The 26347-nt window shown below is 55.2% G+C and overlaps 1 protein-coding gene across 1 annotated transcript in view; it reads right to left on the reverse strand.

Moving 5' to 3' along the window:
• Positions 1-25878, reverse strand: part of ADAMTS7 (ADAM metallopeptidase with thrombospondin type 1 motif 7) — a 49820-nt gene extending 23942 nt beyond the window's left edge. Inside the window, exons 1-15 of the mRNA XM_054169207.1 lie at positions 25761-25878; positions 25307-25659; positions 23598-23769; positions 20746-20942; positions 19247-19330; positions 18001-18125; positions 16214-16363; positions 14886-15029; positions 8836-8980; positions 8589-8681; positions 7710-7855; positions 6506-6675; positions 4835-4968; positions 3666-3786; positions 1533-1777 (exon numbers count right to left, since the gene is read on the reverse strand). Coding sequence (XP_054025182.1) covers positions 1533-1777; positions 3666-3786; positions 4835-4968; positions 6506-6675; positions 7710-7855; positions 8589-8681; positions 8836-8980; positions 14886-15029; positions 16214-16363; positions 18001-18125; positions 19247-19330; positions 20746-20942; positions 23598-23769; positions 25307-25659; positions 25761-25878 — 2397 coding nt within the window. The remainder of the gene's footprint in view (positions 1-1532; positions 1778-3665; positions 3787-4834; positions 4969-6505; positions 6676-7709; positions 7856-8588; positions 8682-8835; positions 8981-14885; positions 15030-16213; positions 16364-18000; positions 18126-19246; positions 19331-20745; positions 20943-23597; positions 23770-25306; positions 25660-25760) is intronic.
• Positions 25879-26347: the final 469 nt, after the last annotated feature.

Below are 26347 nucleotides of genomic sequence, written 5' to 3' on the forward strand. Positions count from 1 at the left end.
ATCCAACCTGGCCTGGAACACCTCCAGGGACTGGGCAAGTTGACACAAGTCCTACCCCCCCACCCCCAGCACCTCCCACTCCAGGCTGGGCAAAGGCTGGAGCTCAACCTTGTTTTTCTTACCCTAAGCACTCCCATTAGTGCCAAAAGCTTTGTTGTTCTTGGAGCTTTGGTGGGGCCCAGGGCCTCTTGCCAAAACCCTCTCAGTGAACACTGAAAGGTTTCTGCCAAAAGGTTTTAATTATGTTATGGATCCCAGAAAATCATTTGCGGGTGCCGAGCACACCACCGCTCCCATTAGCAGCAGCACTTGGCAGCAGAGGGGCTGCCACAGGATCCTACTCATATTTCGTCTGGAGCCTCTGCTGAAGAGCTGCAAAGATGAAGACTTTGGCTGCTCAGTGTGGCTGGGCTCCAAGGTGAGCCTCTGCACAGGGGCTGGTGCTCAGGAAGCGTGAGTAAGGCTGTGACTTACTGTGACTAGCTGCGACTGCGAGGGACAGGAGGTCCATGGGGTGGATGCACCTCCATGGTGGTCACTGCCTCTGTGGCAAGCTTTGCACCACAAGGAATTTCACAGAATCATAGAAGGGGTTGGAAAGGGACTTTTAAAGCTCATCCAGTCCAACCCCACTGCAGCCAGCAGGGACATCTGCAACCAGAGCAGCTTGCTCAGAGCACCAAACAACCTGAGCTGCAATGGCTTCAGGGATGGGGCAGCTCCCAGCTCTCTGGGCAGCCTGGAACAGGCTCTCACCACCCTCAGGCTCAAACATTTCTCCCTTCTCCCCAGTCCCTCTTTTAGTTTCAAACCATCACTCCTTGTCCTGTCACAACAGGCCCTGCTCAAAAGCTTGTCCCCAGCTTTCTGGTCAGCCCCTTTAAGAACCAAAAGGCCCCAAGAAGGGTCTCCACCTGATGTGCAGAAGACGACTACAAGTTGACATTTCCAGATGTTTGGAAGGATTTCAAATGTTCTTTTTGGATTTTTACCTCCTGCCTCAAGGGCTTTTGTGAGGAAGCAGAGGCAGCACCCTGGGAGACATCACTTGGGTTTGCACCATGGAGCAGGACCCACAAGTGCACCTCACCATGGCACTGCTGAGGGATGCTGCTTGGCCAGTCTCTCCCACCACCGTGTCTCCCAGCTCCCACCACTTCCACCAGCTGCTCCAGCCCTGCCAGAAGCACTGCAGGCTCCTCCCCTGCTCTTGAGAAGATACAGGAAAGGCCTCAGGAAGGGTCCCTTTCTCCTCACACTGTCCCTCTGGGTAAACATTTGGAGGACTGCTGCAGGGGGGTCAGGCTCAGCTGGAAGTGGCATGGGCTGGAAAAGCTCCCTGGGCCAGCAGTGTGTGGTCACTGCTCCCAACACTGGCTCCTGGAGAAATGTGGCCCCATCCCTTGGATGGCAGCAAAGTGTTGTGAGGGACCACAGCGGCTCAGCCCCGGATGGGAAGGCAGAAGACCTGGCAGCTCTATCCCTCTGGTTCCCACCTCACACCTCAACCACCAGCAGAGCCCAGCCCATACCTGGATCCACACAGGCTCTACGGTGGGCCCCGGGGAGGTGAGGTTCTCCCAGTTCCCCGTCCTCTTGTAGGTGAAGGTGGTCCCTGCCACCCTGTAGTCCCCGTTCCACTGGATGGTCCAACCACCGTTCAGGAAATACTTCTCCGGGTCCTCGCTCCGCAGGGCCAGGAAATTCCCAGCCTCCGCAACCTCTTCGATCCGGATCTCCCGGGCTCCCGCGGGGATAATCCCAATATCCACGTAACCTGGGAAGGGAACCGGGAGCTGAGCCTTTGAGGAGTCCAAGACGTGGCACAGAGAAGATCCACCACCTGGGGTGGTGTGATGATGGGTTACACCCATCCTGGAAGCAGGGAGGGGAGGGCTTGTGAGAGCATTGCCCTCCCTGCAGGGTGGTTTCCCCCTGCAGGGAAACTAAGTTAATCTGTTCCACTCCCCCTCCCTGTCCAGCAAGCCTATAAAGAGGACACTGCAGCCATGTGGCTCTCTTGGCCCCTGCCTTTGCCTGGATGAGAGGACTGCTGGCTCCCTGCTTCTCTGCCAGGTGGTCCTCCCTGCTACACCCACACCTTTGCAAGGGACTGGTTTTGAATCTCATGTTTCTCTTTTTTCCCCATCCATCCTTGTTCCTTGCTCTTGTGAACCCTACCTGTTATTGTTTTTTTTAATATATATATATATATAAAGAGAGAGAGAGAGTTTATATATATATATCTTGTTTATATATATATATTGTTTAAAGAAAATTCTTTACCTCTCTACTTCCAAGCCAAATCCAAATTATTTCTTGGTGGATTTAGTCATGAGGTGTTGGGTGACAGGTTGGACTTGATGACCTCTGAGGTCTTTTCCAACCTTACTGATTCTAGGAATCTATGATTTGCTCCTCTCCTTTCTTTTCCTCTCTATTGGGAAAGAGGAGGGGGGAGTGGGGGAGGGATTCTCAGCCTTGCCCCCATCTCAGCTCTTAAGTCCCAGTTAAGGCTCAAACCACCACAGGTGGGTGCTGCTGTCCCCTGGGTGCCAGCCCCACGCCAATCTTTACACCTTGTGGTGGTAGTTCAAGGCTGTGCCTAGAAAAATTCCCCACAGGTCTTGAGCAGAAAGTGATAGAATGTAAATAAATCACCGCTGGGTGCCAAAGGAAAAGGGTGATAAGGTCTAAATACTCCCATTGGGCAGAGAACTAACAGGAAGCTAGATTTGTAAACTCTCTTCCTCTCTTTTTGCCTCCTCCTCTCTGGCAGATAGCAGCTCCTGGCTTGCTGCTGGCTTTGCTGACCTTGGCTGTGTTCTTTGTTGTGGTTAAGTAACTAACAGCAACTCTCTGCTCTTTCTCTTGTCCTGTGTACAGGGGGAGGGAAGGGAGCAGGAAGGGGGAAGCTATTGGTACCCCCCGGTTTTGTCCTGGGGGGGTTCTTGTGTTGTTTACAAGTTGTACATATATGCAAATATTACCTGTTTTATATATATCCATTGCATTCCATATTTCTAGGTGGTAGTTGTAGAATCACAGAACTGTTAGGGTTGGAAGGGACCTCAAGGATCAGCCAGTTCCAACCCCCCTGCCATGGCCAGGGACACCTCACACTACAGCAGGCTGCTCAGAGCCACATCCAGCCTGGCCTTAAAAACCTCCAGGGATGAGGCTTCCACCACCTCCCTTCCAGTGTCTCACTGCCCTCACAGTAAAGAATTTCCTCCTAACATCCAACCTGAATCGACCCATTTCTATTTTTGTTCCACTCCCCCTAGTCCTATCACTCCCTGACACCCTAAAAAGTCCCTCCCCAGCTTTCCTGGAGCCCCCTTCAGATACTGGAAGGCCACAATTAGGTCTCCTCAGAGCCTTCTCTTCTGCACTGAACAGCTCCAACTCCCTCAGTCTGTCCTCATAGCAGAGGAGCTCCAGCCCTCTAATCATCCTCGTGGCCCTTCTCTGGACACATTCCAACACCTCCAGATCCTTCCTGTAACAGGGGCTCCAGAACTGGACACAGTACCCCAGGTGGGGTCTCACCAGAGCAGAGTAGAGGGGGTGCTTGTAAATACAGCTTCATTTGCTTTCTAACTGAGCTGGTCTGGCAATGTTATGTTGGGGGGTGGGGTGTAATTCCAACCCACCACACTTACCCAGCCCCTCACTGTCCTCAAAGGTCTTCTTGACGGTGTGGCAGGTGGACCCATCCCCATGGCAGACCCCACACCGGTCCTCCACCGCGTTGGAGTCGATCTCGTAGTCACAGCCCACATTCTGCAAGGTAGCTCCATCAGTCACCTGTCCCCCACATCACCCCAACTGCCCACCATGCCATCAGCCACCAACAGCATGCCAGGCTGGAAGGGACCCCAAGGATCAGCTGGGATCAATCAACCATTCTAGGTGATAGTGGAGTTGAAATGAGCTGGCCCAGCTCCCTGTCAAGATGAGTCTTGAAACTGACCAGTGTAGGGGAATCAGTGCTGCATTTGGGAGGTGATTCCAACACCAGCGTGGGAGGAACAAGGGAGAGGACTAGTCTTGGTCCTCAGCAGTGGAAAATAAGGAAGTTGGGTGTGAGAGAGGGGCAAGCTGGGGTCTTTTTACAGGTGTTAGGACTGGATGATCTTCAGAGGTCCCTTCTAACTCCCACCATGCTGGGATTCTGTGACAAATTCCAGGTCAGACCCACCGCCACACTCAGGATGTAGGGCTCAGCTGAGTGTGCTCTCAAAGATTCCCAGCGTGGCAAGGGTTGGAAGGGACCTCTCGAGATCACCCAGTCCAGCCCCACTGCTAGAGCAAAGGCACCCACAGCAGCTTGCCCAGGACCACAATGGCCAGGTGGGTGTGGAAGCTCTCCAGAAAAGGAAACTCCACAACCTCTCTGGGCACCCTGCTCTGGGACTTCAGCACCCTCACACCAAAGAATTTTCTCCTCCTTTTCAGATGGAACCTCCTGGTCTCCACTTTGTGCTCATTGTCCCTTGTCCTGTCCCCGCTGACAAGAGTCTGGCCCCATCCTCTTGCCCCCCACCCTTTAAGTCTTGCCGAGCATTGAGCAGACCCCCTCTGGGGCTGCTCTTCCCCAGGCTCAACAGCCCTCCAGGTCTCTCAGCCTTTCCTCCTCACAGAGATGCTCCTCAACACGCTCACATCCCCTTCCCTACCCCTGACCTTATTTCCAAGCGGAGCCTCCCTCCCTGTCCCAGCCCATCGGTGCAGCCAGCGGGGCCGGCGTGCCTGACGCCCACCTCCGTTTCCCTGAGCAGAGGGGTGGCGCCTGGGCTCCTCGCCCGGGGCGAGGTGTGCTGGGCCCCACCTTGCAGATGCCGTTGATGCAGACGTCGCGGCTGGCGTTCATCTCGTAGCAGGGCGTCCCGTCGATGACGGCGTCCCGCAGCTTCTCCGCGAAGTACTCATCCTCGGGCCGGCAGTGCAGCTCGCAGGGGTTAACTGGGGAACCCAACCCGCAGCAGCTGAACCCCAGCAAGCCGGAGGCCTCAACACCAGCTCCCCAAAATACCCACCCCAAAACTCCACCCCCCTCTGCAAGCCCAGCCACGACTTAAAGACACAGGGTCACAGGTTGCATCGCCTTGGAAGGGACCTTCAAAGGGCATCCTGCCCAGTCCCCCCTGTGCTCAGCAGGGACACCTCCAACTACAGCAGGTAGCTCAGAAACACATCAAGTTTGACTTTCAATGTCTCCAGGGATGGGGCCCCAACCACACCTCTGGGCAACCTGCTCCAGTGTCTCACCACCCTCATTGCGAAGAACTTCCTCCTAAAGTCCAACCTAAAACTTCACTGCTTCAGTCCCAAACCACTGCCCCTTGTCCTACCCCCACAGGGCCTTCTGAACAGTCCCTTCCCAGCCTTTCTGTAGGTCCCACTTCAGATACTGAAATGTAGCTTTAAGGTCTTATCAGAGCCTTCTCTTCTGCAGGCTGAACAGCCCCAGCTCTCCCAGCCTGTGCCCTAGGAGAGGTGCTCCAGCCCTCTGATCACCCTTGTGGCTCCTCTAGTCCCTCTCCAGCAGGTCCATGTCTCTCTGGTGTTGAGGGCCCCATAGCTGGACACAGCACTCAGGTGAGGTCTCACCAGAGCAGAGGGACAGGATCTCCTCTCTCCATCTGCTGGCCATGTTGCTTGTGAAGCAGCCCAGGCTGCCATTTGCCTTCTAGGCTGCAAGTGCCCATTGCTGTCTCATGCCCAGCTTCTCACCACACCAGCAAGTGCAGGACTTGGTCTTACTGAATCTCAGGAGATTCTCCTCAGTCCACCTGTCCAGCCTGTCCTGGTCCCTCTGGATGACACCCAACCTGTCCTCCAGACTTACCAACCTCACCACTCAGCTTAGTGTCATCTGCAAACTTGCTGAGGGTGCCCTCAGTCTCACTGCCTGTGTCACTGATGAGGACATTGTAACAGCACTGACTGCAAGGCCAATCTTATGGACACCAACAGCAAGACCAGGCTGTTGGGAAGACCCTCTTGACGAAGAAGCTAATTCCTCTGCTGTGCTATTTCTGGTTTGCTTCATTCATGAGCTAAAGAAAAGGCTTTTATCTACCCTCCAACCTGATATGCAATATGATATCTTCCTCCAATTCTGCTCTTACCTGAACTCATATTAATCTCAGCAAGATTAATATAGATACCTGCTCCTATGGGCTTCTGGACCTTGCTGGTGCAGCTTCACAAGACACCACTGCAGGGACAAAGATCTTCCTATAGAAAATCCACTGCAGGATTTGGGCACAAGAGCAAATGGCTTTGGCATGAAGCACAACTGATTGATGCTCACATGTGTTGGTCCTTCTCCCACTGAAATTAATGCATTCCTGTGTGACCTGCACTAGGTTCCCTGCTCCTGCTCTGGCAGGGGGCTGGGACTCGACGGTCTCCAGAGGTCCCTTCCACCTCCTAGCATCCTGCGAGCCCGTGACCCTCTTCTAGGTTACTCTGTAGGCTTTGCCTTGGGACTCACTGTTGTTGGGCACTGGTGTCCACTTGTAGAGCTTCCCTTTGTAGGGCATGGGGTTGAAGTGGCTGCACTGGACCTGGCGGAAGGAGGGCTTGTCGGGGGGACATGGCTTGACGTTGCAGATCCGGAACCGCTTCCGCTCCCCCAGGCAGTACCTGCCCCCGTACTTGGGCCTGGGAGAGGGAGAGCAGAGAGTCACACAAGGGCTTGGGTTGGAAGAGATCACAGAGTCTGAGTTGGTCTGGCTTAAAAGTTAATGCTGAGGGTAAACTTCAACCCACCACACCAGGTTGAAAGATCATCAAGTCCAACCTATCATCTAAAACCTAACACCTCCTGACAACTAAGCCATGGCTCCAAGTGCCACATCCAATCCTTTTTTGAACACCTCCAGGGACAGTGACTCCACCACCTCCCTGGGCAGCACATTCCACTGGCCAATTACTCTTTCTGTGAAGAGCTTTCTGGGAAGAAATTGTTCCTCATGTCCAACCTCAACCTCCCCTGGGGCAAACTGAAGCTGTTTCCTCTTGTTCTGTCCCTCGTTGCATGTGAGAAGAGACTAACCTCCACTGGGCTCCAGCCTCCTTTCAGGGAACTGTAGAGAGCCAGAAGTTCTCCTCTCAGCCTCAAGTTCCTTCAGCTGCTCCTAACCAGACCTGTTCTCCAGACCCTTCACCAGCTTCTTTGTCCTTCTCTGGACCTGCTCCAGCCCTTCAATGTCCTTCTTTGAGTGTGGCACCCAAAACTGAACTCAGGATTCAAGGTGTTGCTTCACCAGTGCCTAGTCAGGGCTAAGATCACTCCTGGCTGAGGGGAGACCTCATCACCCTCTGTAACTCCCTGAAAAGAGGTTGGAGCCAGGTGAGGGTTGGTCTCTTCTCCCTAGTATCAGGTGATAGAATGGTCTGAAATCATGCCAGAGGAGGTTTAGGGTGGACATGAGGAACAATTTCTTTCCTGCAAGAGCGGTCAGGCATTGGAACAGGCTGTGCAGGAAGGTGGTGGAGTCACCATCCCTGGAGGTATTCCAGAAACTTGTGGCCATGGCACTTGGGGACTTGGTTGAACGGCCATGGCGGTGTTAGGCTGATGGTTGGACTCAGTGATCGTAGAGGTCTTTTCCAACCCAAACAATCCTCTGATTCTGTGAAGTGCTGGGCCCCCCTCCTAGAGGGGGTCTCTGCAGGAGCCAGGTGCTGCTTACGTGGGGCTGCTGCACTGCCTCTCGGCGCTCTGCACTCCGGCGCCGCAGCTCCGCGAGCACAGGGCCCAGGAGCTCCAGGAGCTCCAGCCGCCGTCGATGGCCTGGGGACGGAAACCCACCGGCACGCACTCGCCGTTGAAGCACCACTGTGGAGGGACAGGCCAGGAGAAGACAAAGCAAAGCTTCAGGAAACCCCCCCAAAACTGCCCCCAGATCCGTGCTTTGGGCATCAACCAGAGCTCGGTGCACCTCTGGCGATGGGAAGCTCAGATGTTGGGCTGCATGAGGGCTTCTCCGAGGCAGCACACCCAAACCTCTGCCAGACCCACCAGTCAGGGGATCCAGAGCCCCACCTCAGCCCAGAGGCACAGCCATGGGCAAGGCACTGTGGGAGGTTCTGCAAAGGAGTGGCAGCAGCTAAGCCCAGGGTCATCCCTGGGGCCGAGGGGCCAAGGCTTGGGGAGGGGATACTGAACTAACAAGGAGAAACATCTATGGCTTTATGGAGTTGGGCAGGAAATTGAGCAGGAAAACCTTGTTCTGGAGAAGTCAATCGTGACAGATCAGCCCCAGGGTAGAGGAACCAAGGGTGACCAGATCTGCCTGCAGAGAACTGGGTGCCTCCACACCCTGTTCCTGCTGCAGCACCCACTGAGCAGAACAAGCCTTGCGCTCTCCTCCCACCGTGGCAATTAACTGTGGGGTTCACCATCCTGAGGCATTTTCAGCTCCACTGAAGGCAGGACCTCCCCAGCAGAGGTTTGGGCACAGCAAGGGCAGGGAAGTGAGCCCATCCCTGTGTGATGGAGCCTGCAAAACCCCTCTAGGTGCAGGGCTGGGAGTGTCTGCAGCCGCAGAGGGGGTCTGCTCCCCATTTACCTTGTTGTCCCCACACGCCGTGCCATCGACAGCGGCGTCCAGCTTGGAGTGGCAGGTGTTCCCCACCGTGCACCACAGCGTGTTGCAGACGCTCTGCAGAGAACAGGGTCGAGCAGGACACGGTCACTGCACCAGCCAACCCTCCAGCAGAGGGAGCATCACCCCGTGCAGAGCCCCTCCGGCCCCCAAAAGGCCCCCCAGAGCCCCGCAAGCCTGGGGGTGGTGCTGGGGGGAGCCCTCGGCTTACATCCATGTCATCGCAGAAGGTGGAGTAGGGTCCGTACTGCAGCCGGCACTGGTGGCCCACGTCGTAGAGGACACCCGGGGGCACCAAGGGGTAGTCCAGCACCTCCCGGGCAGGGGGGTCATCCAGGCAGAGCCCCCAGCCCCGGCTGAAAGAGAGGGGTCACAGCGGCATCACCACCAGCCCGGCACACCCGGCAGCTGCCAACGGAGGAACCACAGCTCGTTAATGTCCCCCCACCATCAGGAGCTATCAGCACATCTAGCTGCTATGGTCCTGGCTTCTCCAACCACCCCTAGAGCTGCTCCAGCACCTGTGGGGGTACCCACTTCTGAGGGTGGGGGCCTGCTTCCAGGTGATCATCCTGGGGGTGATGGGGAATCAATCACAGAATGGTAGGGGCTGGAAGGGAACTCTGAAGATCATCAAGCCCAGCCCTGCTGCCAGGGCAAGACCACCCAAAGCAGATCACACAGGAACATGACCAGGAGGGACTTGAAAGTCTCCAGGGAAGGAGAGTCCACCACCTCTCTGAGCAGCAGCTCCAGTGCTCTGCTGCCCTCAAAGTAGAGAAGCTCCTTCTCATGTTTAGATGGAACTTCCCATGTTCAAGCTTATGCCCATTAGCTCGTGTCCTGTCACTGGGGACCACTGAGAAGAGTCTGACCCCACCTTCCTGACCCCCACTCTTTAGATGTTTGTAAGCATTGATGGGATTCCTCCCTCAGCCTCCTCTTCTCCAAGATAAAGAGCCCCAGCTCTCTCAGCCTCTCCCCATGTGACAGATGTTGGGAAGGCAAAGGGATGAAAGCAGCAGCACCTTCTCCATGCCCCTGCCTTGCACACTCCCCCTTCCCCCCCTGAGATGGCCCCAACCCCACGATGAAAACCGCCTCCCTGGAGGTGCCCAAGGCCAGGCTGGATGAGGCTTTGAGCAGCCTGCTCTAGTGGGAGGTGTCCCTGCCCCCGGCAGGAGGTTGGAACTGGGTGATCTTTAAGGTCCCTTCCAACCCAACCCATTCTGTGACTCCATGACAAGACAGAAATGTCTTTTTTCCCTGGGAACAGCTGCCTGGATTACTGCTTTGTGAACAGGTCACCAGCTCGAGCCCCTTCCAAGGTGAAGGGTTTCACTGAACAAACGTCCCACTGCCAAGAACCAGATGTTGTCCTGCATCACTCCCACCCCACAAAGGTCCCTGTGGACGCCACAACCCACGTGTCAAGGGCCTGCTCGTTGCAATAAAGCAGATTGTCAGCACTCAGCCTCCTCCTGCCACTACAAACAGAGCTCAAACTGTGCTGGGCAGGACAATTTTAGAAGGGGGATGTTGAACCCGGGCCATGGAGGCGGCCGGTGGCTGCTGGCCAGGCTGCAGGAGCCACAAGGGATGGTCCTGGCTCTGCTCTGCTCTGCTGCTTATGCTGTGATACTCCACAAACACACCAGAAATTGCCACTCGTGGAGCTTTCAGTGTTGAGCTGAAGAAGCTTGTTTCCAGCATGGTGAGGTTCCCTGGCAAGGCTGGATCCCAGCAGATTGGATCACTCCTGCTGGGTTTGACTGGGAATGGCTCTAAGGTCATGTGGAACCAGATTCCTCCCTAACTCAAACCAGCAACAGTGGCAGAAGGGCCAAGTGTATGGGGGTGCTCCTGCTCTGGGGTGCTAGCAGTACCAAGGGACAATATCTGACAGACTCAGCACCTTCTCCCCTCTACCACTGCATCCCAGTGAGGTTCACACTGGACACCAGTTCACTTGGCAGGACACGAGCCCTTAAAATACCAGAGAACGATAGAATCATGGAATGGTTTGGGTGGGAAGGGACCTTTAAGGCAGGGACATAAAAAGCACAACCCCCTTTAGCCAGCAGGGACATCTGCAACCAGAGCAGCTTGCTCAGAGGACCAAACAACCTGAGCTGCAATGGCTCCAGGGATGGGACATCTCCCACCTCTCTGGGCAGCCTGGGCCAGGCTCTCATCACCCTCAGTGTCAAACATTCCTGCCTTCTCTCCAGTCTGAATCTCCCTCTTTTAGTTCAAACCATCAGCCCTTGTCCTGTCACAAGACACCCTGCTCACAAGTCTGTCCCCAGCTCTCTGCTTGGCCCCTTGAAGCACTGAAAGGCCACCAGAAGGTCTCCCTGGAGCTTTCTCTTCTCCAGGCTGAACAACCCCAGCTTACAGGAGAGGTCTCTGTCCCAGAGTGGGGGTGATACAGACTGGCTGTGCTGTGTCAGCTTCCCAGTGCTTCATTCAAAAAAGCAGTTTCTTCATTCAACATTTTCCAGCTGCCAAAAGACATCCCCAAGCCAGGAACTGGCAGGAGTTTCTCCCAGGCTTTTGCAGGGCTATGCAACAAACCACACTCCCAACTGGAAATGCTCAGGGGTCCCTTCTTTAACGAGCTGGATGATGGAGGAGATGGGATGAGGATTAAATCCCCACATGTGAGCAGGCTGGGAGGATCTGCAGAGCAGATTGAGAGCAGCAGTAACATTCCAAAAAGCTCTCAGAGAACTGGAGAAGGGGGGGGGAGGGGGAAAGCCAGGATGGAATTCCATCAAAACAAAGGCAAGGATGGGAATTTGGGAAGAATCAGCTGCACAAATTGGGGGTCTGGCAGGACTGGAAGGGGGAGGGATGTGACTGACAGGGTTTCCCCAGGCTCCAGGAAGGTGGAGATCAGCTGGAACGAGCCCATGGCAGAAGTATGGAAGAACTTCTTCAGTGCTGTGCAAAGAAGCTTCAAAACTGGTTGTCTAATCTAGAGAAAATTCTGCTGAGATAAAGGCTGCTGCTGAGATAAAGGGAAGCTGCTCCACACCATCACAGGCTCGTGGTGGAGAGCAGGGCACCCATTCCACAAGGGTACTCCACCAGCTAGACTGGGAAACAGCATCCCTCATGGCATGGTGAGGGTGAAGGCCTTAGAACATCTTCCAGCTCCTCTGAGGGTTAGAGGGGGAAAATCATGGAACACACACAAGGGTTTGTCTGGGAAATGCTGGCATGACCTGGAGCCAAGGAGATGCCCAGGTCCAAAGTGGTCCCTCCACCACAGGACCATCACCACCTGTGATGGGACCCTGTGTCAGCCCTCTAATGAGGGACCCTGTGTCATCCTCCCTCATTAGACTGAACAAGGGATGCATGTTCTGTGGAGGACAGCACCACTGCACCAGAGAAGTGACCTCATCCACCTCCTCTGAGCAGATGCTGACCCACAGCCTCACCAAGAGGGTCACTCAGCCGTGGCTGCACCCAGAGTCGGACCCACAGCCACTGCCATCGAATTGTTGTGGTTGGAAAAGACCTTTAAGATCATCAAGCCCAACCATTCTCTAACTCTACCAAGTCTGGTGGCTAAGTCATGCTCCTCAGAACCACACCTCTGCAGCTCTGAAACACCTCCAGGGAGGGGTTGATGACAGGAAGCATTTGTAGATGCTTAAATGTTCAGCAGTGCTGGTAAAAAGATAATCTGCTGTGAAACAACAACCAGCATCTCAGAGAGCTCTGTGCTGTCCCATCTGTTCCAGCAACCCCTGGTCAGCAGGGTCCCATTTGCTGGCTCTCTCTTTCCTGTTCTCCTGCCAAGGTGGTGTTAAAAGACTCATGTCCATGCTGCTGAGGGGCCTCTCCCTCGCCTGGGGGATGTCACAGCTGGGGAAGGATGCTTGCTCTGCTCTTAAGGAAGAGCTGCACCTTTTCGGGGGGGGGGGGAGGGGTGGGTGGGCAGCAAAGAGACCCAAACACAAGTGGAGAAGCATCCAGCTGCTCTGCTTCTTCCCCATCAGAACTCGGAGCAGCCCAAGGTCACTGCAAACAGGAAATTGTTAGTTCAGCAGCAGAGGTTAAAAGCAGAGGGCCAAGAACGCTGTGGACACGAGAAAGCTCCATAAATCAGAGCACTTCCCCCTGATGGGGGCCAAGCCCACATGCCCCAGGCTGGGATAAGCCTGGAACCAGAGAGGCTGTGGAGTTTCCTTCACTAGAGGCTTTCAAGATCCATCTGATCCAATCCTGTGTGACCTGCCCTAGGTGATTCTGCTTTGGCAGGGGGTTGGACTTGATGGTCTTCAGAGGCCCCTTCCAATCCCCTACCACTCTGGGATTCTGTGGAGCTGAGCCCCACCACCCTCACCCAGCTCTCCCCACTGCTGCTCTCATTGTTGTCCACACTGCCCAGGGCAAGGGAGGAGAATGTTCCTCCAGCGCAGCCACTGGCTGACAAACCTAAACCTCTGGGCTGAGTTCCGAGGAACTTCACAGCAACGAGCTGAGGACTCAGCCAGGGGTGCTAAAAATAAACAAATGCAGGGAAGAGCTTGGCCCCTTCTCCTTGCCTCACGTGGTGCCTCCTGCCTCAGGCAAACATCAGCTGCTGCATGCACAGCCCTGAAGAGAGCTGCACAGAGCATCAAAGGATCCCAGAATGCCAGCACGGTGGGGCTTGGAAGGGACCTCTGGAGATCACCCAGTCCAAACTCACCTGCTGAAGCAGGGGCACCCACAGCAGCTTGCCCAGGAGCACAAGGGCCAGGTGGGGTTGGAAGCTCTCCAGAGAAGGAGACTCCACAACCTCTCTGGGCAGCCTGCTCCAGGGCTCCAGCACCCTCACAATGAAGAATTTTCTCCTCATGGTCACATGGAACCTCCTGGGTTCCAGTTTGTGCTCACTGCCCCTTGTCCTGTCCCTGGGCACCACTGACAAGAGTCTGTCTCTATCCTCTTGCCCCCCACCCTTTAGCTCTTGCTGAGCACTGAGCAGATCCCCTCTGGGGCTGCTCTTCTCCAGGCTCAACAGCCCCAGGGCTCTCAGCCTTTCCTCCTCACAGAGATGCTCCAGGTGCTTCAGCATCTTCCCCACCTCTGCTGGACTCTCTCCTGTAGTTCCCTGTCTCTCTTGAACTGGGATACCCAGAATGGGACCCAGGACTCCAGATGTGGCCTCTCTACAGCAGAGTAGAGGGAGAGGAGAAGTTCCTTTGACCTGCTAGCCACACTCTTCCTTATGCTCTCTAGGAAACCATTTGCCTTCTTGGGCATGAAGGCACATTACTGGCTCATGAGCAACATCTTATCCACCAGGACTCCTGGGTCCATCTCCAGAGAGCTGCTTCCCAGCAGGTCAGCTCCTCACCTGTGCTGAAAACTGACCCTTAAGACTCAACCCTCATGCCACCACCCAAATGCTTGTGATGCTTTTGTGTTCAAACCCTGACCCTTCACAGCAAGGACATAGACAACCCCATGATATCACAGATTCACAGAGTGCATTGGGTTGGAAGAGACCTTCAAAGGGCATCTTGCCCAAGCCCCCTGCACTCAGCAGGGGCACCTCCAACTAGATCAGGTTGCTCAAGGCCCCATCAAGTTTGCCCTTAAATGTCTCCAGGGATGGGGCCTCAACCACATGTCTGGACAACCTGTGCCAGTGTCTCACCACCTTCACTGTGAAGAGCTTCCTCCTAATGTCCAACCTAAATCTCTGCTCCAGTTTCAAACCACTGCCCTTCATCCTATCCCCACAGACCCTTCTGAACAGTCCCTCCCCAGCCTTCTTGTAGATGCCCTTCAGATATTGAAGTGCAGCTCTGAGGTCTCCCCAGAGCCTTCTCTTCTGCAGGCTGAACATCCCCAGCTCCCTCAGCCTGTGCCCACAGGAGAGGTGCTCCAGCCCTCTGATCATTTTCCTGGCCTCCTCCGAACCCGCTCCAGCAGGTCCCTGCCCTTCTTGCCTTGGGGACCCCATAGCTGGACACAGGAGAGGTCTCACCAGCGCAGAACAGAGGGGCAGGATCTCCTCTCTCATTTGCTAACTACTCTGCTTGTGATGCTTCCCAGGCTGCCATTGGCCTCTGGGCTGCAAGTGCCCACTGCTGGCTCACGTCCAGCTCCGCATCCACCAGCACCCCCAAGTGCTTTTCTGCACATGCCCTGGGGCTGATTTTCGCTTGGTCACTCCCCAGCTGCAGACCCAAGCCCCGAGCCACCCCCAGCAGCCCAGGAGTGAGGAAGAAGAGGAAGGAAGGAAGGACTTACTCAAGGAATCGTGTGATGTACTCGCGGCTGCAGCGGGACCAGGTGAGTGGGGACGTGTCATACAGGAGCTGTGGAGACATGATGAAAGGTCTTTTCCCAACTGGCTCACAGTCATTGCTGCTTCCATCATGCTGAATCCCAAAACTGTGTAAGAGCACAGCCCCACAAAGGAGAGGTGAGCCACACGCTGCCACAACCGCCCAGCCGCTCTGCTGCCCAGCACCACCACCGCCACGCTGGGCACTGGCCAGCAGCAGCACCAGGGCACCCGGCCCTGGGGCACACTCTGGGGACACCAGGGGCACTGCTCAGCACTGTGCCCCACCATTTAGAAGAGCAACAAAGCTGGTGAAGGGTCTGGAGAAGAGGTCTGGTGAGGAGCAGCTGAGGGACCTGAGGATGTTGAGCCTGGAGAAAAGGAGGCTGAGGAGAGACCTCCTGGCTCTCTACAGCTCCCTGGAAGGAGGTTGGAGCCAGGTGGGAGCTGGGCTCTTCTCTCTGGTATCAGGTTATAGAGAAAGAGGAAATGGCCTGAAATTGTGCCAGGGGAGGTTTAGGTTGGGTATTAGGAGCCATTTCTTCCCTGCAAGAGTGATCAGGTTGCTCAGGGAGTCACCATCCCCGGAGGTGCTCCAGAAACCTGTGGCCATGACACTTGGGGACGTGGTTGAGTGGCCATGGTGGTGTTGGGTTGATGGTTGGACTCAATGACCTTAGAGGGCTTTTCCAACCCAAACAATTCTGTGACTCTATGATTTTATTTCAGTTTTCTTAGTGAAAGCTCAGCCAAGAAAAAAGAAACAATGCCATTAAACAACATCAAGCTACTGAACCTCACTGGGTGGGTGCTTTTACCAGGCAAAGCCAGCAGAGAACCCTCAGAACCCAGGTTAGAAGGAGCCTCAAGGGGCACCTGGCCAAACTTTTCTTTCATGTCTATTATGAACTAAAATCTTCAAGGGATTCTTGTCAAAGCTGAATCAAAATTAGGGCAAAATGCTGCTGCTGATTCCATACCCAGTCCCTTCCTTAAGACTTCTAATGGACAACCCTCTTCTCCAGAGCCTTCAACAACATAGGACAATGGACAGACACAGCCTGTGCAGGTTGCCTTGGATTATGTGGTTTTCATTGAACCTGGGGCAACCAAAAACTGCACTCTCAAATGAAAGTCCCAGGGCAGCTTCTCAAGGGAGCAGAGGAAAGTTTGCACCGTTGAGGAGCCGCTTGCCAATCTTCTCCCAGCTTCCACCCATACCTTCTCAAGCCCTGGCTGAGCAGAGCGGAGGACAGAGCTGAAAGGAGGAGGAGGAGGAAACTGGTGGTACCTGTGTCCAAGCTCATGGGCCACAGTGAAGGCCAGGGGCAGTCCCGTGTCCTCGTTGATGTTGCAGCTCCTGTGGGGCTGGCACATCCCTGCCACGTGGGACAGGCCCAGGGTCTCACAGGGTCTGTTCATGGCTGCACAGATGTCCTTCCTTGAGTGATGAAGGCAAGGGACACACAGACACAGAGCAGAGAGGAAAAACTTCTTTAAGCATGTTGGAGCCCTGGAGCAGGCTGCCCAGAGAGGTTGTGGAATCTCCGTCTCTGGAGAGCTTCCAATCTCCCCTGGCCATTGTGATCCTGGGCAAGCTGCTGTGGGTGCCCCTGCTTGAGCAGGGGGTGGGGACTGGATGGTCTCCAGAGGCCCCTTCCAACCCCTACCATGCTGGGATTCTGGGATCCCTGACCTTTGTTCTGGGCACCCTAACCCTGAGCTGAAGCCAGAGTTGGGATCCTCATTGTCCTATGACCCAGAGTCTTGCTGATGGTTACAGGCTGCAGGAGCATCTCATGTACATCTCCTGGCCCTGATCACCTCTTGGTTGGTGGTGCTAACCCCTGCAGTGCTCAGCATCGTGGGACAGAGGACAGAGGCTGGCTCCTGGCCACTTGTTCTGGCTGAGACCTTTGCCTTTGCCCTCTCCCCAGGTGGTGGGTCAGAGAGTGGCAGAAGTGCTCAGCCACCATGCTGAGAATCAGTGCAAGAAAGGGTGTGAAAGTGGCAGGACCCAACAGGGGACACATCCCAGCCCACAGAAGACACTCAGACCCTGGCCAAACAGAAGTGAGAAAGGAGACATCCAACTTCTGTCCTCGAGAGGAAGATTTATGACCTTTCCTTTCCCCTTTCCTCTCCCAGTATTCCCAGCTTATTATTAAGCCTGATTAATGGGAGCAGCCAGCCAGCCTGGCTGCCTCTCCTCCATTGTGTAAATAAAGCTGATGCTGGGGATAACGAGGCAATTACTACCCTGCCTGTGGAAGCAGATCCCGGGGGTGCTGTGGTCCAGGGCAGAGGAGCTCCAGCCACCCAGGAAGAACAACCCCATTGAAGTCTGTTGCCTTAAGTGCCTCATTTCTGCCTCGAAGCAAACTTCCTAAGGAAGATAAAGCTGTTGTGGGTTGTGAATCATCACACAAACCACCAGCAGGCTGCCAAGAGCCAAGACACGACAGCCTGAAGCCATCAAACCAAGTTTTGACTGCAAGGTATCTAAACTTGGCCAGAGGCATGAATTCCTACGAGCTTCATGGGAGGTCAGGGGCCTTCTCAGAGGCTCCTCTGCCATTCCCAAGCATTAAGCTTCCAAGGCAAGAAGGGGAGTTAATCCCTGTGTACATCTGCTGGGAGGATCCAGCCATCCTGGGGCTTGGCAAGAGGGCCGTGGGGAAAAACTGGTTCGGAAACTTCCGACTGGAAGCTGACTCCAGGTTTAAGCTTGAGATTTGAGACCAGTCCCAGCCAGGCTGCCCAGAGAGGTGGTGAAAACTCCACCTCTGGGGACATTCCAAACCTGCCTGGACATGCTCCTGTGTGACCTTCTCTAAGGGGGGGGTCAGAGTGGATGACCTCCAGCGGTCCCTCCCAACCCTCACCATTCTGTGGTTCACTAGGACCAGGTTATCTCCCGATTTCACGTCACACATCTCATGGGCAGGTGCCCATGCAGGGCTCAGGCAGCTCCCACTGAGATGTTCCCCTGGTTGCCCCACTGCCAGCAGCCAGCAGATGTGTTCCCAGCTGCCAGTGCAGTACCTGCAGCACGAAGTGGCCACAGGGACACAGTACCTGGTGAGCAGGACGGCGACGTCGTGGTGAAGAGGGTGGGAATCTCCTTTAACGTTGATGCTCTTCTGCCACTTGCAAAAGCTTTTCAAGGTGTTGTCTGCGTGGTGGGAGATTTTCAGATCCTTCTGCCAACACAGTGAGAAGTCTAATGTCACACTGCTGCTGGATCTGCTGGCATCTTAGGACACAGTAGGGAGGGGGCTGATCTCAGACACGTCAGAGTGGAGTCAGAATGGGTTGGAAGGGACCTTTCAAGCTCACCCAGTTCAACCCCCCCTGCAGCCAGCAGGGACAGCTGCAACCAGAGCAGCTTGCTCAGAGCACCAAACAACCTGAGCTGCAATGGTTCCAGGGATGGGACATCTCCCACCTCTCTGTACAACCTGGGTCAGGCACTCACCGGCCTCAGGCTCAAACATTTCTCCCTTCTCTCCAGTCTGAATCTCCCTCTTTTAGTTCAAACCATCACCCCTTGTCCTATCACAACAGGCCCTGCTCAAAAGTCTGTCCCCAGCTTTTTCATCAGTCCCTTGGAGCACTGAAAGGCCACCAGAAGGTCTCCCTGGAGCCTTCTCTCCTCCAGGCTGAACATCCCCAACTCTCTCAGCCTGGCCTCACAGCAGAGGGCTTCCAGCCTTTGGGTCACTGCTGTGGCAATCCAGACGGAATCACTCCACAGTGACTGGTTGCAGGCTGGGGGGACACAGCCCTTCTCTGCTTTCTTTTCATCTGTGGTTCAATCAAAACATTAAATCACCTGATGATGGGGGTGAAGAAAATAGCCCATCCTGGCTGAGGGTGAAGGACACAGCCAGTGAAGGACACAGATGGGGAGCCTGCTGGAGCCCCTCGAGAGGCACCACTGCAGCTGGGAGCACCACCAAGGAGTGACTCACGGCCCTCTGCTGCTGGCAGCGGTGCTGAGTTTTCATACATTGCTGTCAAACTCAGAGCCTGCAGCTCCTCTGGCCATGGCATCCTCGTGACCATGGCATCCCCCTCACCATGTCATCCCCTTGACTATGGCATCCCCCTGACCTCACCAGGGCTGCAGCCCACGCAGAGGGAACCTTGGCACGGGCGTGTTTATCTGACGTGGAATCACGCAGCCCATGAAGCCAGCACAAGGGAGAGCCTCTGGGCTTTCAAGGCCAGCTCCCAGTCTATCCCAGTCTGGCTGCCAGCAGGGGAGGATGAGTCACTGTGTTTTCCTTCTGATGTTTTCCTCCCAGTGTCTTGCCCTTACCTCCTCGTCCTCCAGCAGGATGAGGCGCACGATGGCGATGTTGATGGGGTTGCCAATGCTGGCGTGGTGGAACAGCCCTGCCACCTGCAACACACCACAGCCAAGGAAAGAAATGAAGCCCAAAAAAATAGGTCTCCCCCCTCTGGAGGGGAGGGGGAGCTCGTGGGGAAGCTTCTGACAAGTATCTCAGGGAAGTCCCCCAAATGAAATGCCAGATGCAGACCTGGACTCAAGAGTCTAAACCAGTTGGAACTTGATAGGATCTGTGCAGCACCTTGAAACCCGACCAGAAATGCCCTGGGGAAGCCCCCTGCTCTCTCCTGATAGATGTGTTTAACATCTCAAAGGAAGCCTGTGATCTCTTCTGCCTTCAACCTCCAGAAATCCAGAGATTTCCAGGAGGTCCTCTGCCCAGCCTCTTCTCTGGCCATCAAAGCCCTCAGCACAGCAGAGTGAAGAGACTAAAGCAACTCACACTGACTTATCTGCTTGGTTTACAGCAAAGCCCATCCAGATTCCCAGTGGAGACCACCAATATCTGCTGCTCCTCCACACTGTCCTCAGTGGCACCTTACCAGGTGTCTCCTGCTGACCAGGCTAGTGCTGGCTTTGGCTCAGATGGCAGCTCCCTCTGTGGGTGCAGCCCAAGGAGGTCTGAGCCAAAGCTCCAGGTCCTTGCAGGTTTCTCTTCCTACCAGGAGGTTTCCTTATCACACAGAGGATGGTGGGTGGCCCTCCTGCAGGCTTCAGGGTGATTTCATGCCCAAGCTGCCTGCACACCTCCCTGGGGAGAGCCACAGCGGTGGTGGCATGGCTGTAGGCATCACCCACCGCCTCCCTTCTTCCCTGAAGCATCTCTGCCCTGGGAGTATCTCTCCAGGAGGCCACATGATCCATCCTCACAGTGGGAAGGAGAAGGGAAGAGCCCTGGAGCCCCATAGGGAAGGGGAAACCGTGCAGGCTGAGCTGCTCCTGCATGCATAGAGGTTTAGACCTTGAGCTTGCTGACCCAAATCCATCCTCCCATGGCGAATAGAATAGGATAGGATAGGATAGGATAGCATAGGATAGCATAGACCAGACCAAGTTGGAAAAGACCTTTGAGATCATCAAGTCCAACCTCTCACCCAACACCACCTAATCAACTAAACCATGGCACCAAGCATCCCTACCAAGTCTCCTCCTGAACCCCTCCAGTGATGGTGACTCCACCACCTCCCTGGGCAGCCCATTCCAATGGGCAATCACTCTCTCTATGAAGAACTTCTTCCTAACCTCCAGCCTAAACCTCCCCTGGTGCAGCCTGAGACTGTGTGCTCTTGTTCTGGTGAATAAGAGATGGAGCAACACAGAGACACCAAGGTGTGGGTAGGTAGGGACAGGCTGTCTGGTGAGAGGCTTGCTGAGGTCCCACCAGGGAGGAGCCCATTGGTCTGTATGTCTGACAGGCACATGCCCAGGGCCTGGGTGGCTCTGCAGGGAAGAGGAGCCGGACTCACCATGTTCATCACGGTCAGCACGTACTTCTCTATGCTCTCACTCCCGTGGTACTCAACCATCTTGGTGTCTGCCACCACCAGGGTCTCCACCCACTTCTCCTTGCTGATGGAGCGCTGCTTGATTCTCCTCTTCCTGTGTTGCTTCTGTTCCCATCTCTCCCTCCGCTTCTCAGCCCTCTCCAGGTCCTCCTGAGATTCTGAGGGATCAAAGCAGGGGGGGGAAAGATAAAAACCAAGAGGTTTGTTTTCCTTTCATACAATGTCTGCAACTTTGGTTAAACATCTTCTTCTTCAAAGAAACCACCTTCTGGTGTTGAGCAGGCTCCAGACTGGGACCCATAACCTATGTGTATTTTGCTGTGCTGTGTGCTCCAAGAAGTCCCTGGGGGGGGTGAAGTCTTTTGACCTCAGTCTGAGGCATGATAGGAAACCAAACAAATAAATTCCCTGAAGTGATTTCTTTGACTGGAAAAGGGTTTGCAACACTCCTTGAGGAGCACACAGATGAGCAGAGCAGAGCCCTTGGGGTTTGAAATGGCAAATTAGTTTATAGACAGCCCTGCAGAGATGCTTGAGGATGTACCACCAAGGATCTTGGCATCCCAGCATGGTGGGGGGTGAAGAAACCTCTGGGGATCACCCAGTCCAAGCCCTCTGCCAAAGCAGGGGCACCCACAGCAGCTTGGCCAGGAACACAGTGGCTAGAGGGGGTTGGAAGGTCTTCAGACAAGGAGAACCCACAACCTCTCTGGGCAGCCAGCTCCAGGGCTCCAGCACCCTCACAACAAAGAAGTTTCTCCTCATGGAACCTCCTGGGTTCCAGTTTGTGCTCACTGCCCCTTGTCCACCGAGAAGACTCCGGCCTCATCCTCTTGCCCCCCCACCCTTCAGCTCTTGCTGAGCATTGAGCAGATCCCCTCTGGGGCTGCTCTTCCCCAGGCTCAACAGCCCCAAGGCTCTCAGCCTTTCCTCCTCACAGAGATGCTCCAAGCCCCTCAGGATCTTCCCCACCTCTACTAGACTCTCTCCAGTAGTTCCCTTCCTCTCTTGAACTGGGGACCCCAGAACTGGACCCAGGACTCCAGCTGTGGCCTCAGTAAGCAGGGAAGAGTAGAGGGGGAGGAGAAGTTCCCTTGACCTGCTGGCCACACTCTTCTTCATGCCCTGCAGGACACCATTGTCCTTGGCCCTGAGAGCACATTGCTGGCTCATGGTTAACAACCACAGAAACAACCCTGGAGGCTCAGTGCCTCTGATGACCATCACCAATCTGTACTGTGCAGGCAGGAGCAGCTCTCCAGCAGGGTAACTCTGTGCTCCTGAAGCTGGACTGATGTCTTGAGCCAAATCCTGAAGATCATCAGTGCCCTGGGCAAGCCTGAGACGTTGCAGGACCTCACAGAGAACTCCTCAGCTGCAAGGAGACTGAGCTCTGCTCCTTCCCAGGGAGAAACAAGGGGAATGCTCAGTGGGCTGGCAAGGGAGAGGAGGTGGAGGAGGGCTGGGATGCTCCTCACGCACTCCAGCAACTGGGAATTCTCACGCAGAGACTTTTCCTCTGACACCGCTCCAAGAGCAAGGTCAGGGTCAGCCCCAAGCTGGGTAGAGGCTTTACAAACCCCATCCCACACACTGGGAATTGCTTTTATGACCAGTTTCTGAGGGCTCAGCCTCGCTGGCTTAACAATGGATATTTCAGGGACTGTCCCCTACGCGAGCTGTGAAAGAGAATTTATCCCCCAGCCAGAAAAATCCCAGCTATCCAGATAATCTGACGAGCTGCTAACAGCACAGGGACAGCTTCACCACAGCAACATCCCTGCAGCTTGTCTCCATTGTGCCCTTGGCAGCCAAGCTTCCAGCTAGGATGCGAAGGTGCTGTGGAGAAGGTGGTTGTGGAGAGCTCCCGAGGATCCCAGGGAGGGCTCATGCGGCACTGCCCACTGGAGACCCCTCTCAAACCCTACCCAGCTGCACCAGGGACTGCCTGAGTCCCAGCGGGGTGGGGGTTGGAAGGGACCTCTGGAGATCATCCACTCCAAACCCCCCTGCCAAAGCAGGGCACCCACAGCAGCTTGCCCAGGGTCACAATGGCCAGGGGGCTTTGATAACTCTCCAGAGGAGACTCCACAACCTCTCTGGGCAGCCTGCTCCAGGGCTCCAGCACCCTCACTCCAATGAATGCTCTCCTCCTGGGCTCCAGTTTGTGCCCCTTGTCCTGTCACTGGGCACCACTGACAAGAGTCTGGCCCCATCCCCTTGCCCCCAGCCTTTATCTCTTGCTGAGCAGATCCCCTCTCTGGCTGCTCTTCCCCAGGCTCAACAGCCCCAGGGCTCTCAGCCTTTCCTCCTCACAGAGATGCTCCAGGCCCCTCAGCATCTTCCCAGGACTCTCTCCAGTAATTCCTTGTCTCTTGAACTGGGGCAACCAGAACAGGACTCAGGACTCCAGCTATGGCCTCAGTAAGGCAGAGGGGAAGGAGAACCTCCCTCCACCTGCTGGCCACATTCCTCTTCATGCACCCCAGGAGACCATTGCCTTATTGGCCATGAGGACACATTGCTGGCTCATGGTGACCTCATTGTCCACCAGCACTCCCAGGACACCAAAACAATTGACAGAAGCTACACAGCACTTTCCAGCCCAACACCATCTGGCTGTGGGGTGCTTTGCAAGGAAACCAGCAGTGCACCAGTACAGGATGAAAGGCTTCAGCAATCCAAGCCCTGCGGACTCTCCATGACATCTCATCCACTTTGGTAGCCCAGGTGGCAGCAGAGATCTACATGCTCTACACACAGGCCATGTTATACCCACTGAGCAGACATCAAAGTCTATATGGGGACCATACCTTGCACACCACAGGTTTCCCAGGGAGCTGGTGGCCTCCTGCCTTGCTCTGCCCCACGCTCAGGAGCCTGGCGCTTGTAGATCCTATGGGGCTGTGGTGCTCCATGCTCTTGGAAGCTGGTGGACACTGGTTCAATGAAATAGTCCTCATCCATGAGCTGAAACACACCTTTCTGGCAAGGAGAGACAAGGTTGTCACCATGAAGCCACCTGTATCCAGCACAGACTCGTGCTGAGGAACCGGGGAATGGGAGGGGGGTTGCAATATTTTCCTGGAAGAAATGGCTCTGCTGTAAAGAAACTGATGTGGGGCACGTTTTGAGCTCCAAAGTCCCAGAGCAAAGAGGAGCAGCCAGCAGGGACTGATCACTAAGAAAGCCAAAAGCTAAAGAGACTCCATCACAAAGTGCAGAGAGGTGGTGAACCCTGTAAGTGTCTGATAGTGAGCTCAGGGACTGCAGGGGTGCTGAGAGGAAGAAACACTTTCCCCAGAGAACCAGAGCAAGACCCTCCCCAGAGAACCAGAGCAAGACCCTCCCCAGAGAACCAGAGCAAGACCCTCTGCAGAGAACCAGAGCAAGACCTTCCCCAGAGAACCAGAGCAAGACCTTCCCCAGAGAACCAGAGCAAGACCCTCCCCAGAGAACCAGAGCAAGACCCTCCCCAGAGAACCAGAGCAAGACCCTCCCCAGAGAACCAGAGCACATCAGCAATGGGTAGACACACAATCTGTCTGTCTTCCTTCCTCTGGACTCATCCCTCCTCCCTGTGACCTTCCTGGAGATGCTGTGGGAAGTCCAGGCAGACAGCCCCAAAGGAGGGCTGCAGCACGGGTGTCTTCAGCAGGAGCAGCACAAACAGAGGTGTTTTCCTAAGGACAGCCTCAGAAACACAGCCAGGGGCTTCTGCCCTTTTGCACTGCCCAAGCTGAGAACCATCAAGCTACAAACTTCCCGTGGTCAAAGACCAGAAAATCTCAAGGGAAGAGGAGGAGGTCCAGGAAGTCCCCCCCTCCCTGGAGAGGGACATTTTCCAGAGGCATGTAGTGAGAGGATGAGGGGTGATGGCTTCAAACTGGAAGAAGCTGGATTTAGATGAGACATCAGGAGGAAATTCTTCCCCATGAGGGTGCTAAGGCACTGGAACAGGCAGTCCAGAGAAGTTGTGAAGGCTCCAAGCCTGGAAGTGTTCAAGTGGATGGGGCATTAAGCAACCTGCTCTAGTGGGAGCTGTCCCTGCCCACAGAAGGGGGTTAGAACTAGATGATCTTTAAGGTCCCTTCCTACCCAAACCAGCCTGGGATTCTATGAAAATTGAGTTCATGTCATTCTGGAACTGCAAACCAGGTCTAGAGGAGGTGTCCCTGCCCATGGCAGGAATCTGGGACTTGATCCTTAGGGCCCCTTCCAACCCAAACCATTCTGCAGCTCTGTGATTCCTCATAACCCTACATTTATGCAGTGAAGGTGGAGGTGACAGGAGAGTTGCTCTTTGGCATTCTGGACCCAAACAAGTAAGCACAACCCCAGAAAGTTCCCAAACCACTGGAACCCCTGGGAAACCTACACCCAGCTCCTCCACAGCTGCATCAAACCCACGTGGCAAGATCCCATCCACTGCTGCTGTCGGAAGGAGTTTTGCTGTGGCGGCAGGAAAAAAGGGTTCCCCGTGCACCCTATGTCTTTGGAGATGAAGGATCTCCCTACTTACCAGCCCATCACAGGTGCTGAGAGCAGCCAGACCTCCTGCCTGCACCTGGCTCTGGACCTCCCCGATCATGTGGCAGGAGTTGTGGGCGCGCGTCCGGATCTTGGCGCCGGCGATGCCCCCGAAGCGCCTCTCGCTGACGAAGCCGGGAGCCAGGAGCTGGCTGTTGAGGCTCAGGTTGAATTTCAGGGGTTGGCCTTTGTAATGCAGCTGATAGAAGGCAAGGAGCTTGCTCCTGGAGGAAGCAGACCGCCGGTGAAGGGCTCGGTGGGACAAGTCGTAGGACAGGAAGGATCCGCTCTCGTCAACCTTGATGGGGTGGACGATGTCACTGCTGGAGGGCGGCGGAGCAGGCTCTGGGAGGACAGGGGTTCAGTGTTACCTTTAGGGTTCATCTCCTCTCCTACCTCTTCAGCTGGAGGCTGAGCTCCCAAGGGAGCCTGGTGGGATCGGGTACCCAAATTCCAGTTGGATCTGGTAACTGGTGGGGTCAGGAACCCAGATTCCAGCTGGATCTGGTAACTGGTGCAGAGTGCACAGTGTGGAGCAGGGAAAGGCAGGAATCCCACAGCCATGGGGAGCGTGGGGACTCTCTTGCCCTTGGTGGGGTCAGGGCTGGGAGAGAGTTCAGGTTGCAAGGGGTTGGGTGGGGAGGGATGGCAGTGGGAAGCTCCCAACTGCTGGGAAAAAAAAACCCAAAACAAAACAAAACCAAACCAAATAAACCTCCCTCACCCCCTCCAAAAAAAAAACCTTCCAATCCCAGTTTTGAGATGATGTTTGGAAGCCGACTCTGGGGACAAACACCCCACGGGGAATGAGCCCCCCGGAGTTCCTCGGCTGCAGGGGAACCGAGAGCAGCAGGAGGAACCGGTGGGACCTGGAGACACTGGGGGAAACCGGGAAAACCGCGGGGAAAGCCGAGGGGAACCGGAGGCAGGCAGAAGGAACTGGGGGGACCGGGTGGAGCCGGGAGCAGTTGGAGGAACCGGGGAGAGCCGGGAGCACTCGGGAGAATCGGGGGGAACCGGAGGCGGACGGGCG

Source organism: Dryobates pubescens, chromosome 17 (genome assembly GCF_014839835.1).
Source record: "Dryobates pubescens isolate bDryPub1 chromosome 17, bDryPub1.pri, whole genome shotgun sequence".
Classification (NCBI taxonomy): domain Eukaryota; kingdom Metazoa; phylum Chordata; class Aves; order Piciformes; family Picidae; genus Dryobates; species Dryobates pubescens.